The sequence below is a fragment of the Hemibagrus wyckioides genome, linkage group LG09 (assembly GCF_019097595.1).
Source record: "Hemibagrus wyckioides isolate EC202008001 linkage group LG09, SWU_Hwy_1.0, whole genome shotgun sequence".
Taxonomy (NCBI): domain Eukaryota; kingdom Metazoa; phylum Chordata; class Actinopteri; order Siluriformes; family Bagridae; genus Hemibagrus; species Hemibagrus wyckioides.
In genome coordinates, this window is record NC_080718.1 from 13,514,967 (window position 1) to 13,532,230 (window position 17,264).

Below are 17,264 nucleotides of genomic sequence, written 5' to 3' on the forward strand. Positions count from 1 at the left end.
CAAAGTGCAGATAAATAAAAATTCAGTGTTGACAAAATGCCGTAGAGGAATGAAACACTTCACTACAAGGTTGTTGTTGCAAAATAATCAGCTTTGTGATCACTGCGCACCATTGTTTAATATTTTTATATTATAGCAGTACACCCTGTTCTGTTTTATACAGTGAATGTCCAAGTTCTGGCCCCTTTTCTTTGGCATTATTTGTATACCTTAAATTATTCCTGCAGCTAGATAACAGACAAACTAAATACATCAATTTTATCCTAAGGACTGAATACACAAACTGTCTGCATGTTTATATTGTAAAAAGTGATACAGTGATTCAGAGAATATAAGAAACTACTATGATGTGAGCACTTACTCTATAGGTAGCATGCTATGTCCTTGTCTAGTAAGAGACAATTGAGACTGTTTTGTGTAGCAACAATTGAAAGCCCCTAAAAACAAATCTAATTATGCAATATTGTTATTGCTATTGTATAGTTTGCACACTGCTTGTCACAAGGGCACCAGCAGGAAACCTGAGCCTTCTGCTTCAAAGGAATGTTAATGTTAATTTTATGCTTCTCCTGCTGTGTCGCTTAAATGTATTGCGTTTATCTTAATAGACCATTCCATGTCCCGAGCATTTCTACACAATTTTTCATAATCGGCCCCTCTAGGCTTGACTACTTGAACTGGCGAGATCGCGAAAACAAAGGATTCTTCCTTTAAACTACTCCCAGTGAAAACACATATGTAATTACTTTCTATGATAGCTGTATTGGACCTGAATGGAAGAAGGTTTTGGCTGAATGAACATTGCAATCATGTCATATCATGCATCGTTGGCCCAAATCTCAGCAAAATCTGCTGTAATTATAGAAAATTGGAAGCCCTTCTGAATATTGGTGTTTGTTTTGATTTCTGCAATCCTGGAAAAAGTGTGTGAGTATTTACTGGCCGTTTTGTTGGTATTTTCATAACACATTTGAATAAAACATCACACAAAAGTGCAATGGGAAACCTGTAATGTAATTCGGACACATTTTGATGCATTGGGACTGTAGAATTTTATATCAATTGAATTGAATTGTGTGCTTGTGTTATTTGTGTGTTATTACAATGATATTACATGCTATAATAACATATAACATACTAATGCATGCACTGCTTTAACATTGCAATTCAGTTAACGATCAAAAGTACCATTCAAGGTTGGACAGGGTTTATTTGAAGAGGAACATAACACATACACTTCTAGTGCATACATACACGGTGTATATATATATATATAAAAAGAAACGGTTGAGAAACATTGAGAGAGGTCCAAAAGGAAACCAAAACATCCACACACATGAATATTCAGCACCAATAAAGAAATCATCCTAGTGTATCTGTTGGACTCTTTTCTGTTACTGTATTACACATTGGGAGACAGCGGGGTCTCCAAATATGTCCGAACTATCAATGGAAGTAGTAACAGAACCAGTAAAAGACATGCTAGCAATAAATCTCCTTTCACTTTAGCACTTCAGTATAATTGTGAGTCATATTCAGGGTTTACTCATTCACTAATCATAATTTAAGTGTCGAGTTTTGAAACACTTACTTACATAAACCATTTGGTAAGAAGTATGTTTTGGTCAGCTCTGAAAGCCTACATCTCTCTCCAAGTCTCAAAAATGATTAAAAAATGTGTTGAACATGATTTTAAAAACAACAAAAACATTTGTTTCGTAGCATTACTGGTGTTACTGTGAACTCAAAAAGGCAATCCCAGGCAATTACATAAAGATGCTGCAGTCAGATTTAAATGAGAAAGTCAATCCTGATATGTGACACTGTAAACATGGCATTCATATTGGTTCACATTTATGGGCGGTACGTTACTACGTTACTTGACCAGAAACACTCTCGGTAAATCTAAGAATGAATAGCTATCGATAACAATCGGCAACACGACACAAGTCTACCACACAGGGACACACCACTGTTACCACTCAGCATGTCATGTGCTCAAAACAAACGCTGAAACAAGAGGAAGAAACAAACCGATATGAACATAGACAGGTTCTGGCGAAATCATAAGCGATGGCATTAACTAGATTTGATCAAACTTGCCTTTGAATCATCCACAAGTCAAAAAAGAGAGAGAAAAGAATGAATTATTATACACACTGAAAACACAAAAGCGATACTGAGGCTGCGATATAGAAGCATCTTTTTTTTTAATGTGTTATTTGATTACCACAACAGATGTACAGCTTAACAAATGGAGAGGCAGGGTTGTTACTGTACATAAGTGCAATTCCAAAGATAAAACACTGAGGTAAACACATAGTCATGTGCCCAAATCATTTCAAAAATGTGGCAAAATATATAATGATACATCGTCCCACATCCATTAGCTGCGACATTGTTATTGTAGTGTTTGTTCTGCCGAATGTATACATCTTTTAAAGGAATATTTCAGCCTTTTTTAACAACCTAATCGATCAATCCATTAACATTAAGAGTGTAGTGTGTTCAACTGACAATAGATTCGACATTTCTCCGTATCGAGGAAACAACAAATAAACTGTTTTGGCGAAACTGAGTTAAATTCAGCATTTAAGGGCAGTTGTTGGAGCAACACTTAAAGGTTTACACACATTTTTTTTTTGCTGTTTTCTCAGTATAGAGAAATGACTGTACTCATAACATTCTTGTCCATTGGAATATCACTTGATAACAGTTGATGTGGTGGACAGAGATCGGGTTGAAAAAAAAAGTATTCCTTTAACCATTGCATATCACAGTGCGTTGTTCGGAATAGAGACAGTGATATAAAGTGAAGTAGACAGGATCAGAGAACTTGCTTTGCGCCTTTATCAAATCAACTACATGACACCAAAACCAGATTAATTCAATGCTAGTGTAATTCATTAAAACCCACATCTCCCACACAGGATCTACAAACCACACAGATACGTTGTCTTCCGTTTGCCTTCAAAATAACCCCCTGCACGTTGTTTTTTGTTTTTGTTGTTTTGTTTTACTTCCTGTAATCATTAACATGGACATTTAATTATGCTAGTAGCAAAGTGACAAGGATTAAATAAATTTTGGTCGATGTGAATTCATCAGATAATATTAGGTGTTTAGTTTCCGGTTTAGTTATTCAGTGGCTCCAAAAATAGCAGCAGCTGATGTTACCATATGCCACTGGATCGACCACCAGGAGGAGCCAGAATCCTTTGGGAAGATCTCTTTGGAAGGTCATCATCAATCTGGACACCTGATTGTGAACAAAACACAAAGCTCCTGTAAGCTACATGACCATGATGAGTTTCTGTGACTTACAGTTTATTTTGTGATGCTCTGACAGTAGTGCCATGCCATAATATGATAAATTGATACGGTTAAGCTTTCTCTAAGGAGATAGTTATTTAATATTTATAGAATGTGTGTCAGCGTTTTGTAAGCTACAGCACTTCTGCACATGAGAGAATTCAAACTTCTGGTTTCTGGGTAATGCAACAAGCTGCGTATTTTTTATTAACTTCAAGAGAGTGGAAATAAGATAAGGCTGTGGTGTGGAAAAGACATGTTTATAACTGCTATAATGTAAGTCTAAATTGCCTCATGGACATTTAATGTAACTATAAGTGGTTAAAAAATATAAGAGAGTTATAAGAGGAATAAAACACTGCTGTTATGTAGGCAAAACCACAAAAATAAGTATTATACTGAATAGTACTATATAAGATATATAATTTGCATAGTATCATCATACTGAACATCACATGTGGGTCATTTTGCTGGGACTGATGCACTATTACTTTATTACGACAGTTCTATTAATATTAACAGAAATTAATATTTGCATCAGTGACATTTCAGACAAAATATGGCCAGATTTTCTATTTATTTTTCCTCTGTTAGTGGAAACAGATCCCAAAGAAGCTTCTTGTTGTAAAATTGTAAAAAATAAATTGTGTCCCTTCTTCTTTTTCAACTTTGTCTAAGGAGCTTTCATATTTTAAGTCAAAACCTATATTCCTAAAAAATACTGTTTGCCAATATCCACTGATAATGTCACTGACATTACTGTGGAAACCGTAAAATTTTATGTAGTGAACATGGAGGGATACACTACTGCATAATCACCCTCGGAACGCCGCTCCGTCAAATTTGTGAACCGGAATTAACTGTAGTATGGTACAAAAAAAAAATAATCGGCTTAACAGCTGTACTATAACAGCGTGCCCCTTTTTGGGCTTTACATGTTACATATGTAAAGTATTGTGCTTAAGTCTTAAAGTTGAAAGGCGCATGTTAAGAAATGCCGTAAATCATATATAATATGTTACTTCTAACATTTACATTTTGTTGAAAAATTTAGATTGAATATAGAAATCTAATATTTTTTCACACCATCTGATGCAGAAGTCAATAAAATAAACATCTAATAAACAAGAAAACAAAATTTCGTAAAAAAATGAATTGAGGTGACAAGTGCACAGTACTGCATACGTATGACTGTCTATAAATGTACTGTGAAAGCAGGCTGTAGTACCAGATAAGCTGAAGCTGGACTCATGCAGATCTCTCACTCCTCCGTGACGAGTGCAGGGTCGTGGGGTCATATCCCCAGATGATGGGGCCGCCTCCTTTTTTCCTGCGTTCTGCACCGCAGCCACTTCTCCCGTGTAGGGAGCACGGTCCACTCCCTTCAGAACCTGGCACTAAAGGGGGAAGGCAAAGGGAGCTCTTTTAATGCTCTAACTGTTTCTCACTTCCAGTAGCACACACACACACACACACGAAGCATAGAGTTGCTCTGATTTTAACGACAAGGGGATTATTTATGAAACAGAGTTATAAACCCCAGTGAAATGAATTGCACTGTTGACGGCATACCTTGTCCCGCTGCACCATCTTCTTGTAGAGAAAGTCTGGGAAGGTTCGGAGCGGGTAGAACTTTCCAGATCCCTCAGCACAGGTGAAGATGCCGTTTTCGTAGACAACACGGCCACGGCTAATGGTGACCAATGGCACGCCATGACAGCGCAGACCTTCATACAGATTCACATCTCCTCCCTGCCACTGTGTGGTCACAGAGATGGTTCTACCCAAAGACAACACATATCACATGTCATTAGAGAGCTACATTTTTTGGAACATGAGGTGAAAGCAGATACTTAGGAGGGGCTACTGTTTTTATTTTAATTTTCCTATACATCATGTAACCAATCTAGCAGCTCTACCTTGACCCTTGAGTATAATCAACTTCATCCACACGCTGACCTATAATCACTGAGCTGTGCCTTATTTTGTTGTACCTGGTTGCGTCGGGGTCCCAGACTACCACATCAGCATCGGCTCCTGGGATGATCCTGCCTTTCCTGGGGTACAGGTTGTAGATCTTTGCTGCATTAGAGCTTGTGACAGCAACAAACCGATTTTCATCCATTTTTCCTCCAACCTGAAAGGGAAAAATATATTTCTCTTTGATAGCTTTCTCTTGAGCCTTCCGTTTGATGTGATCAGGGTTTAAGACTTGACAGATCTGATATGTTCTTAAGATGTCACAGGTCAATCTGCTCCATTTAAATATGTTTGTGTCTTGCGTGCTCCATTTTAATAACATATACACATCTAATAACTTATTATTGACTGCCAAACCACTGCATAACTAAATGGACATGATCTGATACTTCTATTCCCAGCAATGCTTTCTGAGGTTATTCTACGGTTACGCTCCTTTGTCAAATACTTCTGCTTACACGGCACTGCCAAAGTCTCGATTCTGATTGGTCAGAAGGTGCTTCTCTGACTGTAATGTGAATCCCAGACATATACTGATAGATTTGTTCTAAGTCACCATGTCTATAGTAACAACTAACTTGTGTATAGGATGCTTATATAATTTCAACCTATGCATGAAATCATTTTTGGTGTTAGGTTTCTTTGTGTTACTACTTAATGAAGAAAAGCACTGCAAGATAATTGTTGCTGTTGTGAAGCTTTTTGTTAGAATGTTTATGCAACATTTACAGAAGGAGACTCCAGTTTTTGTGCTTTACTTCAGATTTAAAGCTTAAATTCTTTATGGTTTTTACTTTGTGGTATACTGTGTTTTTTTCTCTCATTAACTTCTAGACAGAGAAAAAAAGAAAGCTTGTTGACAGAGTGACTGCTTACAGTTATTGTAACACAACATTTTAACACAGTAATAAAAATTGTGTGCTTTACAACTTATTATTAGTTTAGGTTAATCCGGTCAAACCTACCACTCCTTTCTCCCAGATGACACTCATGCGGTCTTGCACGCCGGGCACTCCATGAGGGATCTTAGTAAAGTCGTCTTTGCCCATGGCTTTCTGCTTGGTGGTGAAGGGCCGGTGGTCTGACGTCACCACGTTCAGAGTGTCACTATAGCAGCAGAAACAAGTATATGTCACATTCTGGAGTTATCTCCTGTGTACAGGCTGAACGGGAGCTTTTCTATGTATAAACAGTCACATTTTGAGCTTACGTACAGTGTGTGATGAAACCCACCTTCCCAGCAAGCTGAGCAAGAAGTTGGGTGTGTTGGGGTCCAGCCTCAAGGGAGGCACAGTGACATAGGCAGCAGCATGGGCCCAGTCCTGGTGGTAGTACTGCAGCCCATTTATAACAGCATGGGCAGTGGTGGTCTCCCCATGCACCACTTTACCTACATACACAACAGAAATGTATTATTATACGTATTATACTGTAACTAGCCTAGCATGATGAATGTCTACCATATAAAGTATAACCAGCTCGTTTTTCAAGGAGGCATAAACAACCCCACAGGTGGCAAGTGCCAGGAGGGACAAACGCTACATAAGGTGTAATTGGATACAGACAAAGCGGCGCCCTTACCGTGCATCTTCCCTGAGGCCAAAACATCTCCTGCTGACATGCTGGCTATGTTAACCAGATATATAGGACAGTGAGCCTGAGGAGGAAGAGGATGATATTAATAGTAACCATAATCATCTCTGAAGGTAAGATTTCATAATATCACTGCTATTCCCAATTATTTCTCTGCACTCTATTCTGACTGTGTTGCTGTGATTCTAAACAAGTGCTTACTTCAAGATGTTACTATATGTCTGGTAATTGGATCCATATCTACCTCATTACAGTCTAGACAGCAAGAGCTGTCTCCTTCAGGACCAGTGGAGTGATTCTGTGAGTGCATACTAACAGAAAAGTCATCACCATTTGGGTAGCCTATAAAAGAACGCCACTACATCATACTTAGCATCTTTCTCTTTCTTGTCTTTCTTTTCTCTTTCTTGTAAAAGCATTTTTAAGAACTGAAGGATGCTGGATATGACACACTAATCCTTTGGCTTTTGATAATAAGTCTAATCAACTAAACACATATGTTATAAATGACGATTTGCATACACTAATCATGCATATCACATGGCTTAAGTGATGGCATTTCTATGATTAGATTATTATTCTCCTCAGTGTGTGCCATCGTTTCAGAAATCCATCATCTACAGTATTGTGCAGTATTTTCTCTCAGGCAAGTGACTGGGCTTTCTACACTTTTAACAGGGCACATATCCTCACTGCAACGGCAGATGCAGAAGCATTCGGGCTGAACTCACTGCCTCCAGTAAAGACACCTCACTAGACCTCACTGGTGGTACTGGGTAATGAAGCTTTGCATATAAATCCCAGCTGTATAAAGCCTAAGTATAAAAATACCATCGCACTGGTTTGCAAAATTTGCAACGTAACCTTCTCTCCACCATGTTTAGCTCGACACTAAGTTCACCAAGGATGCATAGAGTACTGTGCTGTCTTTTTGACTCAATGTGCCTCACACAACATACAGTAGCACTCTCATTTATATTTAATGTGGACACGAGACATTTAAGTGCACACAGATCCCTGAGAAGCCACCCATGAAAGGCCTAAAAACATTTACATGCACTTTAAGCAGACAGTTCAGATAAAACAGATTTCAACTGCTTTACTTTTCCAAATGTATAGGAAAAAAATGGATTTGAATTAAATGTAGTTCTTTGGCCCAGTGACTGGTCACTGCAGCATCACCCCTAGTGAGTCCTAGTAACAACAAAACCTGAGATACCTAGATTCTATTGGCTATAAAGTATTTATGTATTAGGATCATTCCAATCATTATTTTGGCATTAATACAGCTGATAATGCCAAGGTCCTTTGTGCCCAAAAACCAAATGGTACTTTTACTGAGTATACATGAGCTCAAACAAAACACCAGGAACATGAACATTTAATAACATAACATTTAATTTCATAGCAAGCAGAATAAAATGCTAATTCAGCACATACAGTAAACAATACACATAAATATGTACACTGAATTCACTGCACGGTGCTAGTAATGTAAAGGCTCCACTTTGGGCAGGTTTATAGTGAACTGGAGCTGATTTTAAAAATAGCCCAATTGCCTGGCAACACTGCGCAAGTTGTTGGCACTGTTTGAAGCAGGACAGTAGAGCAAACAGTGTCCAAAGTGTTCTTATTACGACATAAAGGATTTGTAAAATGGTTAGGTTTAGGGATAAGGGTTAGTGCTCTTTGTAGCTCTTTTTAATTCTACAGTTGTGTGAAGTTGAAATCCACAAAATCCAACCACATCACGCTTGTTTTTATTTTGATTTATTTTTTCTAATCATCAGATTATCACAAGATCAGACAAATGTACATGTATCTAATTAAGTAAATAAAATTTGATCGAGGCACAGTGTGCATTACTCACTCTGTTGGAGATAGTGATCGCTCTGTGCACTGCCTCTGCCTCCAGCTGTGAACAGAAGATTAGAGTCAGTAAGACGTTTAAACATTATTGCTGTATCCTAAAGAGCCACAGATGCACAACCCTACGTTCACGCTCACAAGCAAAAACTCGTTTTAATATGAAATTTAAAGGGGACTGAGGTGATCATGAATTTGTGTACAGTTTATGGAGAATCGCAGACTTTTTAGGGGGGCTGAGTAGAAATGTTTAAGTTAACCATCAACCATCGAGTTGAAACAGATTTATTCGTTTTACATTATTTCCTATGGGGAAAAATAATTCGGTTTTCAACCAAAACGGCATTCGACCAGACTTTTGGAATGAATTAAGGTCGAACAATGAGGTACCACTGTACTACTACTACTACTACTACTACTACTACTAATAATAATAATAATAATAATAATGAGAAGAAGAAGAAGAACCCCTAAATGGCTCTAAAAAGAACTTTGGGTTCTTTTCAGTGGACTCTATAAATTCAGTAGACCATATGGATTTTTTTTTGAGGTTCCATATATGAGGTTCTATATAGAACAGTTTCTTTTAAAAGTGTAGGATTGGTCTAAGGAGTCAGTCAAGCCAAGTAATCGAATTTTTCCCTTCACAGTGTCAAAATCTCACAATGTCACAAAAATCACATCCCGCATCACATACAATGAATTGTCGCCTGTCTCCTAAACTTTGACATAAAACTGTAATTCGATCATTAATATCACACCTCTTCAGGCCTGCTGATCTCAATACCCTCTGGTCCACTGATGCCCAGATCCAATGCTTCTTTGGCACCCTTAAATGAAAGCCAAAAAAAGTCTGTGACGTTACCAGGACAGGTGAAAATAATAAAATTGCAAAATTCAGGAAGATAATAGAGTTTCCCAACCTCAGCCACCAGCTCTCCATTCTCAGCGTGTACGCGGGCTATGGCTCCGATATCTTTACAATGCTGCAGGGCCTGGAAGAGCTCGCTGTCCCTCAGCATGTACACGTCCTTGTAAGCCATGTACATCTGGAAGGAGTTCACTCCTTTTTCTCTCACCAGTGTCTCCATCTGAGTCTTCACCTGCTCAAGATTTGTTAGAAAATGCATTACTGATATATACTTTGTTGTTTAAAACAGGTTCACAATTCCATCAAGCACTAGTCACAGTTTCCATATACAGCTCTCTAGTAGATTGTTTATTAATGTTAAAACATGTTGGTTATATATTTCATACTGTAATGGCACACATTTTAAAATGGGCAGGATGGTGATGTCACGCTATGTAATAACTGTAATGATATAATGTAATAATATACACATCTGTCTGTGTATACGTCAGAGAAAATGAGCACCTTGGGACTCCACCAGGTCACGGCAACATGAAGAGCGTAGTCACAGCAGGTCTTGGCATCAGCGTGAGCCCGACATTTCTCATAGGCATCCAGCAAGGATTCGTTCTTCTCGGGCAGCACGTGACCCAACACCATTGTCGTGCCTCCAGCCAGAGCAGCCTGGAAATCAACATACATCGGCCTTTATTAATCAAAGCTGGGGAAAGTTAAATCTGATCATGCACAAATATGTATGCTTTCCCCATGTCTGTGGAGGATTTCTCTGGCTGCCTCCTACCACCTACAACCAACCTATAAAAACTGCCTGCCCATTTCCCATTATAGCCTGCTATATACTTTCATTTTACAGTAAACTAGAGTATGTTTGGTGTAAATTATATGTACATTGTATTTATGTGTATATCGTTTCCATTCTGATTTATCAGCTGTGTTTCGATCCCTTTTGTTGTTTCTTGAACCAGACACAGGTTTATTCACATATCATTATTATACACTTGATTCTACACAACTTTGATAAATATAGGACACACTTTATGAGATACAAATCGATGTTCACATTTAAAGGTCATTTTTAAAACATTATTATAATTATGCAAATGACTGAACATTAACTGACTATTTTTAGCCAACATCAATTACCAGACCTCACTGCACTGATTAAGAAGTGATACAACCCAATTACTTTTAGTCATTTTATAGAGAAAGGCACTTACACTTTGCAACAGAGGGAGAAAAAGTGGGAGAAAAATTGGAGACCCCAGAAGAAACCCATATAGAGAGAACATTCTCCACAGAGACAATATAACTGAACCCTGAAGCCCAGTTGTGAGTTTTAACCCCAGGGCCAACAAGCTGCCACTGCTGGGCTCTTGGGCAAGGTCCTTGATCCTTACCTGCTCAGTTATATAAACCACTACATAAAAGTCAAGTGTGGCAATGCTTGAGTCTTAGTAAATGTAGACAGAGAACCATAATTTGTCACAAGACATTATAATCCAACAAAAACCTAATAACACTCCTAAAACAGTGTGAGTACATTAAACAGTTCACCAATCTGGAGACGTCTTCTAAATGCAAGCATGTATAGCTGACCAGAGGAAAGTGCATGCAGTCTTTTAATCTATCTATCTATCTATCTATCTATCTATCTATCTATCTATCTATCTATCTATCTATCTATCTATCCATCCATCCATCCATCCATCCATCCATCCATCCATCCATCCATCCATCCAACCACAGGGTTGCAGGGAGCCTGAAGCCTTTCCAAAGTGGCTCAGGGCCAAGAGAGGCCCAAGCACACACAGACTTTTCATGCACTACAGACAATTAGAAATGCCAATCAACCTACAACACATGTCTTTGGGGAGGAAACTAGAGTACTGGGAGGAAACACCAGTGCATGGAGAGAACATGCAGACTCAGTGCACACAGACTGGAGTCAGGGGAGTTACCACTAAGCCACCATGCCCCTCTACAATCCAGAAAGCCAGTATTTATGCATCTAAAATGTAACACACACTCACCAGCCACTTTATACACTTGCTCAATTAGCCAATCCAATAATGTGGCAGCAGCACAGTGCAAAAATCATGCAGCTACTGGTCAAGCGCTTCAGTAAATGTTCACATCAAATATGAGAATATCAAACTGAAAGGAACCGAAACTGGAGTTGAGGATTGGAAAAAACATTGTCTGGTACAGTTTCAGAAAGCCTGTGCCCAACATAGCTGCAGATTCATGTTCTTGGATGAATGAGTGGAACCTGATGTGGTCTTCTGCTGTTGTAACTCATTCACCTCAAGGTTCAATGTGTTCTGAGATGTTTTTCTGCTCACCACAGTTGTAAATAGTGGTTATTTTTTTTATTGTAGACTTCCTGTCAGCTCAAACCAGTCTGGCTAATCTCCTAAAATATCTCCTAAATTCCTTGAACCATTAATTGGCATGACTATGATATTCTTATTTAATCACTAACTGGCAATACTATGATCTTTAGAAGTCTAATGAATCTTACTCAGCCACATTAGAGAAAATGATTAATAGACCACATGCATCACAAATACAGTAGCCACTGCACTCATTTCTGAATCCCTGTTCATTTTAACATTAGAGTTAAGTGTAATGGTATGACAAAGAAGAGAAATGAGCTAAGCCATAATTCTTCATTATATGAAGGGTCTTCTTCCATCTGTCAGTTGGCACAGGGGAATGGACCAGCGTCCCCTGAAAGGGGCGTGGAATTGAGCACCATTGTCTCTCTGTACAATGGTGTGAGTGAAAGGCTTTTGCAGCAGTCTTTGCAGCAGCTCCCGCTGTATCTATGGTAACAGAATCTGATCTGCATTTGTGTCTGTGCTTGGCCAAGATCATGGCAGTAATGTGGACCGGGTGGGGGGTGGGGGGGGATTACCACTTGCGTCGCCAGTGTCTAACAAGCACAGTTCAGATAACAACTGATTCATTTGTCATCTTAAACACGACAGTGTTCACAGAAGTGTGTGTGTGTGTGTGTGCATGCATTTGGATGTGTGTGAATCATCCGTACTCTCGCCTTTCAGTGCTTGCTAACCAACCCACGGGATTAGGATGGATGGTGCAGCCTGCTATGATGTCACACTGTGGAGCTGCATGTACAGCACCACAAATGTGGCTTTAAGCTAAAATACAACCAAGATGCACAATATTATAAAACAAAACAAATCTCAAACATCACAGAGTGAAACCCAGGGTTTAGACATGTTCTTTTTGCATTTGGATCAATAAAATACATTTCATGCCTTTCTGAGTGTCAGCTTCTAGCTGTATCCTCCCGGTAATCTGAGAGCCACAGCCGCACCATGCCACTCAAGAATAAAAGCTCACGGGGCTTTTAGAGGAGAAAGACCCAGCAGATGGTTGGCCTCCCTGGTGTGGAGGCCAAAAAAATCCATCCACGTATTACTTTGGCCCCAGACGTTCATCCACCAAGACATGGGATACAATTTCACAACACAGTCAGTGGCGAGGAATCAGCCTCAATGAACTTAAAGACATCTGCATGTGAAATTACTGCTCTCCCACTACAGGAAGGGAGGATTATAAGAGCAGGGATGGAGTGAAGCACTAATGATTCATGCCTAGGAACTGAAGTCACATTCCCAAAAACAATGTACAGAGTGTTATAAAACATGCACCGTAACAATAGCTTGTATAACTATGTAATAATAATGATAATAATAATAATAATAATAATAACAATAAATACAATAACAACAACAACAACAATAATAATAATAATAATAATAATAATTATTATTATTATTATTATTATTATAAAAAGAAGTAGATTAAGAATTTTCCCAAATCCACAGGTATATCCAAAATTGCTTTTTTTTATATATCATAACTGTACTAATAGTAGATATAGAAACTTATAGTAGAATAGTAGAAACTGAAATTTATACAACATTCATTATTCCTTAAATGGCAGGTTTATATTAATGTGTTAATTTTAATAGATTCATTTAATATTTTTTTATAGCAGCATCTCATTCACAGTGCTTTGTATGGTGGATGTGCTTCTTGATTAAGATAAGATCAAATTTTTAACACTGATTCTCTGTAACATGATGTTTTTAATTTGTTTGTTTGGGTCCATTTTATTTGTTCTCCACTATTATTCTCAACAAGAAAATGAAAAAGAGAGTCTGCTCAGGCAATGTGATGACAGGAACTAGCATGTCCTGCAGGCTTCAAGTGTAACTGCAAATGGATTACAAAGCACCAAGCTGTCGTTCATGCTAGGAAAATGTAATTGTTGTTGAAAAGACAAACAAAGAGGAATAAACCACTTCAAGATTGTGTTTGTGTCTGCATCCCAACACCCTGGTGTTGAGCATCATTTTCTACTTCCGGCACACCCTGTAGTGTTTTATTCCCTAATAGTTCATATAGAAAGTGAATGCACTGTACCTTGGTGCCACTGTAGAAATCATCAGCAGTGGTGGCATTCATGAAGCTCTCCTGCAGGTGAACGCTTGTGTCGATGCCCCCCGGAAGCACCAGCTTGCCTGTGGCATCTATCACCTTGGCACCACCAGGGATCATCAGCTCTTTGCCCACCTGCTGAATGATGCCGTTCTCAATGTACACATCTGCTTCCTGGGTAAAGTCATCATTCACCACTTTGCCTCCCTTTATGAGGATGCGCACCGTCGCTGGGCCAGCAGACATGATTCCACCTGTAAGAGAGCGGGAGAGACCAACTACCTTTTTACTTAAATGGACGATCTCTTGCCAGGTTTTTTTACGATATGTACCAAAATGAGCAAAGGAACTCCATGTACTTGTTGAATAGTCAAGAGCATTGTCCGGTGAATACTAATAACAGGTTCGCGAGGCAATTTCCCAAATTCCAGCATTCCTGTGCAGTGAGGCTTGCCTTAGAAAGATCTTAGAAACACTCTAGGACTATATAAAATATAAAAGACAGGATTAAATCCACAGAAGTATAATGCCAGTCTGGACTTTTAATTATTGCGATAGCCACTGGCTTGGCCAAGCGCTGCAGCAAATCCATAGTATATGACTCCAGTGGAATTACTACAAGCTAATACTCTATATTACTAACAATGTCACCCACAGGCACAATAATAAACAAATCCCATCATCCGGCAGAGCAAAAAGCAGAGTCAGCGCTTATAAAAAAATCATGATGCAGGGCGGTTCTGACCCAGATAGTACAGTGTCAAGTGAAGAGGTGTGGCAAAGCAGAGGAACGGAGGAGCTTTTGATCCCATGCGGCTGCGTAAGCCATGGTTTATACAGAGTGAAGTCATGGAAAGAGGGTACATCCTCTAATCTACCCCCCCCCCACACCACAACCAAAAAGCCCTCTCTATGCCCCTAATTGGGTGGGGCAGGGGGTAGTCGAGGGAGCGGGTGGAGATGGGTGTGTCCTCGTGTCTCTGTCTGAACTATATTAAGCAAGCAGCAGCAGTACAGTGCACATGCTACCTCCATGTCCTCTCCGAAGACCTTAGAGACAAATTAGTCACACATTTGTTCCTCGCCACAGCTCACACAGGCAAATTTTTCCCATGACCCACTTCTGAATCCAGATTATTCCATGCAATTCTATAGGAGCTCTGGTCAACACACATGCACCTCTCGAACACGGCACAGGCAGTGGTTTATAGTGCTTGCCTTCACTTACTGCAACAGCAACAATCTGGAAAAAATGATCACACCTATTAGTACTACGTGTAACAGAGCGTGCCCACTTTAATCTGTGGATTAAATCTTCATGTATGTTTGGTTTGCATTGAAAATGTTTTCCATTTCCATGATGTTGGCAAAGATTGCTTTTTCCTCCAGATGGCAGGGAGAAACCTGAATGAGCTCTGTGCAGTGTGTGTGTGTGTGTGTGTGTGTGTGTGTGTGTGTAAGTAAATGTGAAGCTGCATTCCACATGGATGTTATGGAGCCCATCTCACACACAAAGAGGCTGGCCAAGCCCTTCCACGAACGGACACACGGATGACAGGATGCTTAGCACACATCCTTGTAAACGAATATGTATCTGTATAGTAAAACAACATTAAATAACAAGGCGTCCATTTTTATGAGTAAGATTAGGTTAGCACGGCCATATCTGGAGCTTCATCAATCATGTTTATAGCTCTGCGGGCCGGCTGCTCCATTCCTTAGGTAAAAAACAAACAAAACAAAACAAACAAACTAAATACTGTACTACATTTCAGTCCAAACATTTATGATGAATATTTACAACAAATCGAGTGTGCAAATCCTGTCACACCCGGATAGAGGGCGGATCTCCGGATGGAGACGGATATGAGAAATGAACCAAGCCCTGATGGCAGCCTTTCGCAGAAAACAGGCTCGAGCCGTGGAACTGTCACTCAGCCTCACCGAGGCAACGTCTTCCGAAACAGCGGCAGATTGCATACTAACTCCATAAACGTATCAGCTAGACTTAAACAGTATACGGCTTACCTCCTTTGTTATATTCCCCCAAAAATAAGCAGTGTTTCAGTGGAGTGTGTCGATAACGCTGGGTGACACCCGCAGGCAGACGCAGGCAGATGCTCCGGCAGCTCCAGCTTGGAAAACCTTACGTCCGCAGCATCCACACAGCGCGAGCCGCTAGCCGACCAATCAGAAAGCAGACATACGAAGATGGCTGTACCAGCGGCCAATCAAAATACAGACTGGGCGTGGCCTGTCACCCTCGGTATGTACCATTGTGTGGTTTCAAAGGGGGATGGGTTTTATAATACGCGTCTCTCTCTATAGAGCTCCGGTTTAGCTTTAGCTAAAACGACATGTAACAAAAACGGCGTTGTTTATCATTAATGTTTATTTGGGACAGAATGGCTAATGTCAGAATTAAATTGGACACTGAAAGATGACATGAACTTAGAACTGGACGTCTTTAAAAGCAGAGCAAGTGCTAATGTAGAAATGACACCTGTAGTTTTACCTCAGCAGCTTTAATCATTTATCTGCATTAATATTTATACAAAAACCCATAATCACACCTCACCCCCAATTTATTTTCCTTGCATTCAATAAATGGTCTTCAAGAAATGCTTTGAGGACAAATAAAAATATACATCACTATATACAAATGTTGAATAACCAATTACAGACTGAATAAGAAATAATAAAATATGTAAAAATAAAACATATTACCACCCAAAGTTGGTTGTTTTTTCATAATCAACAAAACAACCTTGATTCCTCTTATACCAACAACGACCATTTGAAAGCATTAATGGAAGATTTTAACCTTTTATTTCTAGTCACATTATGTGGAAGGTCAGAAACACCTTGTCATTTACACCGACCAGGCATTACATTATGACCACCTGCCTAATATCGTGTTGGTCCCCCTTTTGCTGCCAAAACCGCCCTGACCTGTCATGCACTGTGTATTCTGACACCTTTCTATCAGAACCAGCATTAACTTCTTCAGCAATCTGAGCAACAGTAGTTCGTCTGTTGGATCGGACCACACAGGTCAGTCTTCGTTCCCCACGCGCATCAATGAGCCTTGGTCACCCATCACCACTGTTCTGTCCTTGGACCACTTTTGGTAGATACTGACCATTGCAGACCGGGAACACCCCACAAG

General features: G+C 39.5%; 1 protein-coding gene across 2 annotated transcripts; it reads right to left on the reverse strand.

Moving 5' to 3' along the window:
* Positions 1–1,190: 1,190 nt before the first annotated feature.
* On the reverse strand, positions 1,191–16,276 carry dpysl5a (dihydropyrimidinase like 5a). 2 transcript variants are annotated; one of them, XM_058400008.1, is made up of 13 exons: positions 16,124–16,276; positions 14,081–14,349; positions 10,127–10,285; positions 9,675–9,854; positions 9,513–9,581; positions 8,756–8,800; positions 6,874–6,949; positions 6,526–6,682; positions 6,258–6,399; positions 5,307–5,449; positions 4,885–5,092; positions 4,541–4,709; positions 1,191–3,259 (listed from the first exon to the last, which is right to left on the reverse strand). In XM_058400008.1, exons 2-13 carry the CDS (start codon positions 14,339–14,341, stop codon positions 3,174–3,176), a joined length of 1,695 nt encoding a protein of 564 aa, XP_058255991.1. In that variant the 5' UTR covers positions 14,342–14,349; positions 16,124–16,276; the 3' UTR covers positions 1,191–3,173. The 2 variants fall into 2 exon arrangements, with proteins under 2 accessions (XP_058255991.1, XP_058255993.1); XM_058400010.1 differs by having other exon boundaries at positions 14,081–14,373; positions 16,124–16,270.
* Between the last annotated feature and the right edge of the window lie 988 nt (positions 16,277–17,264).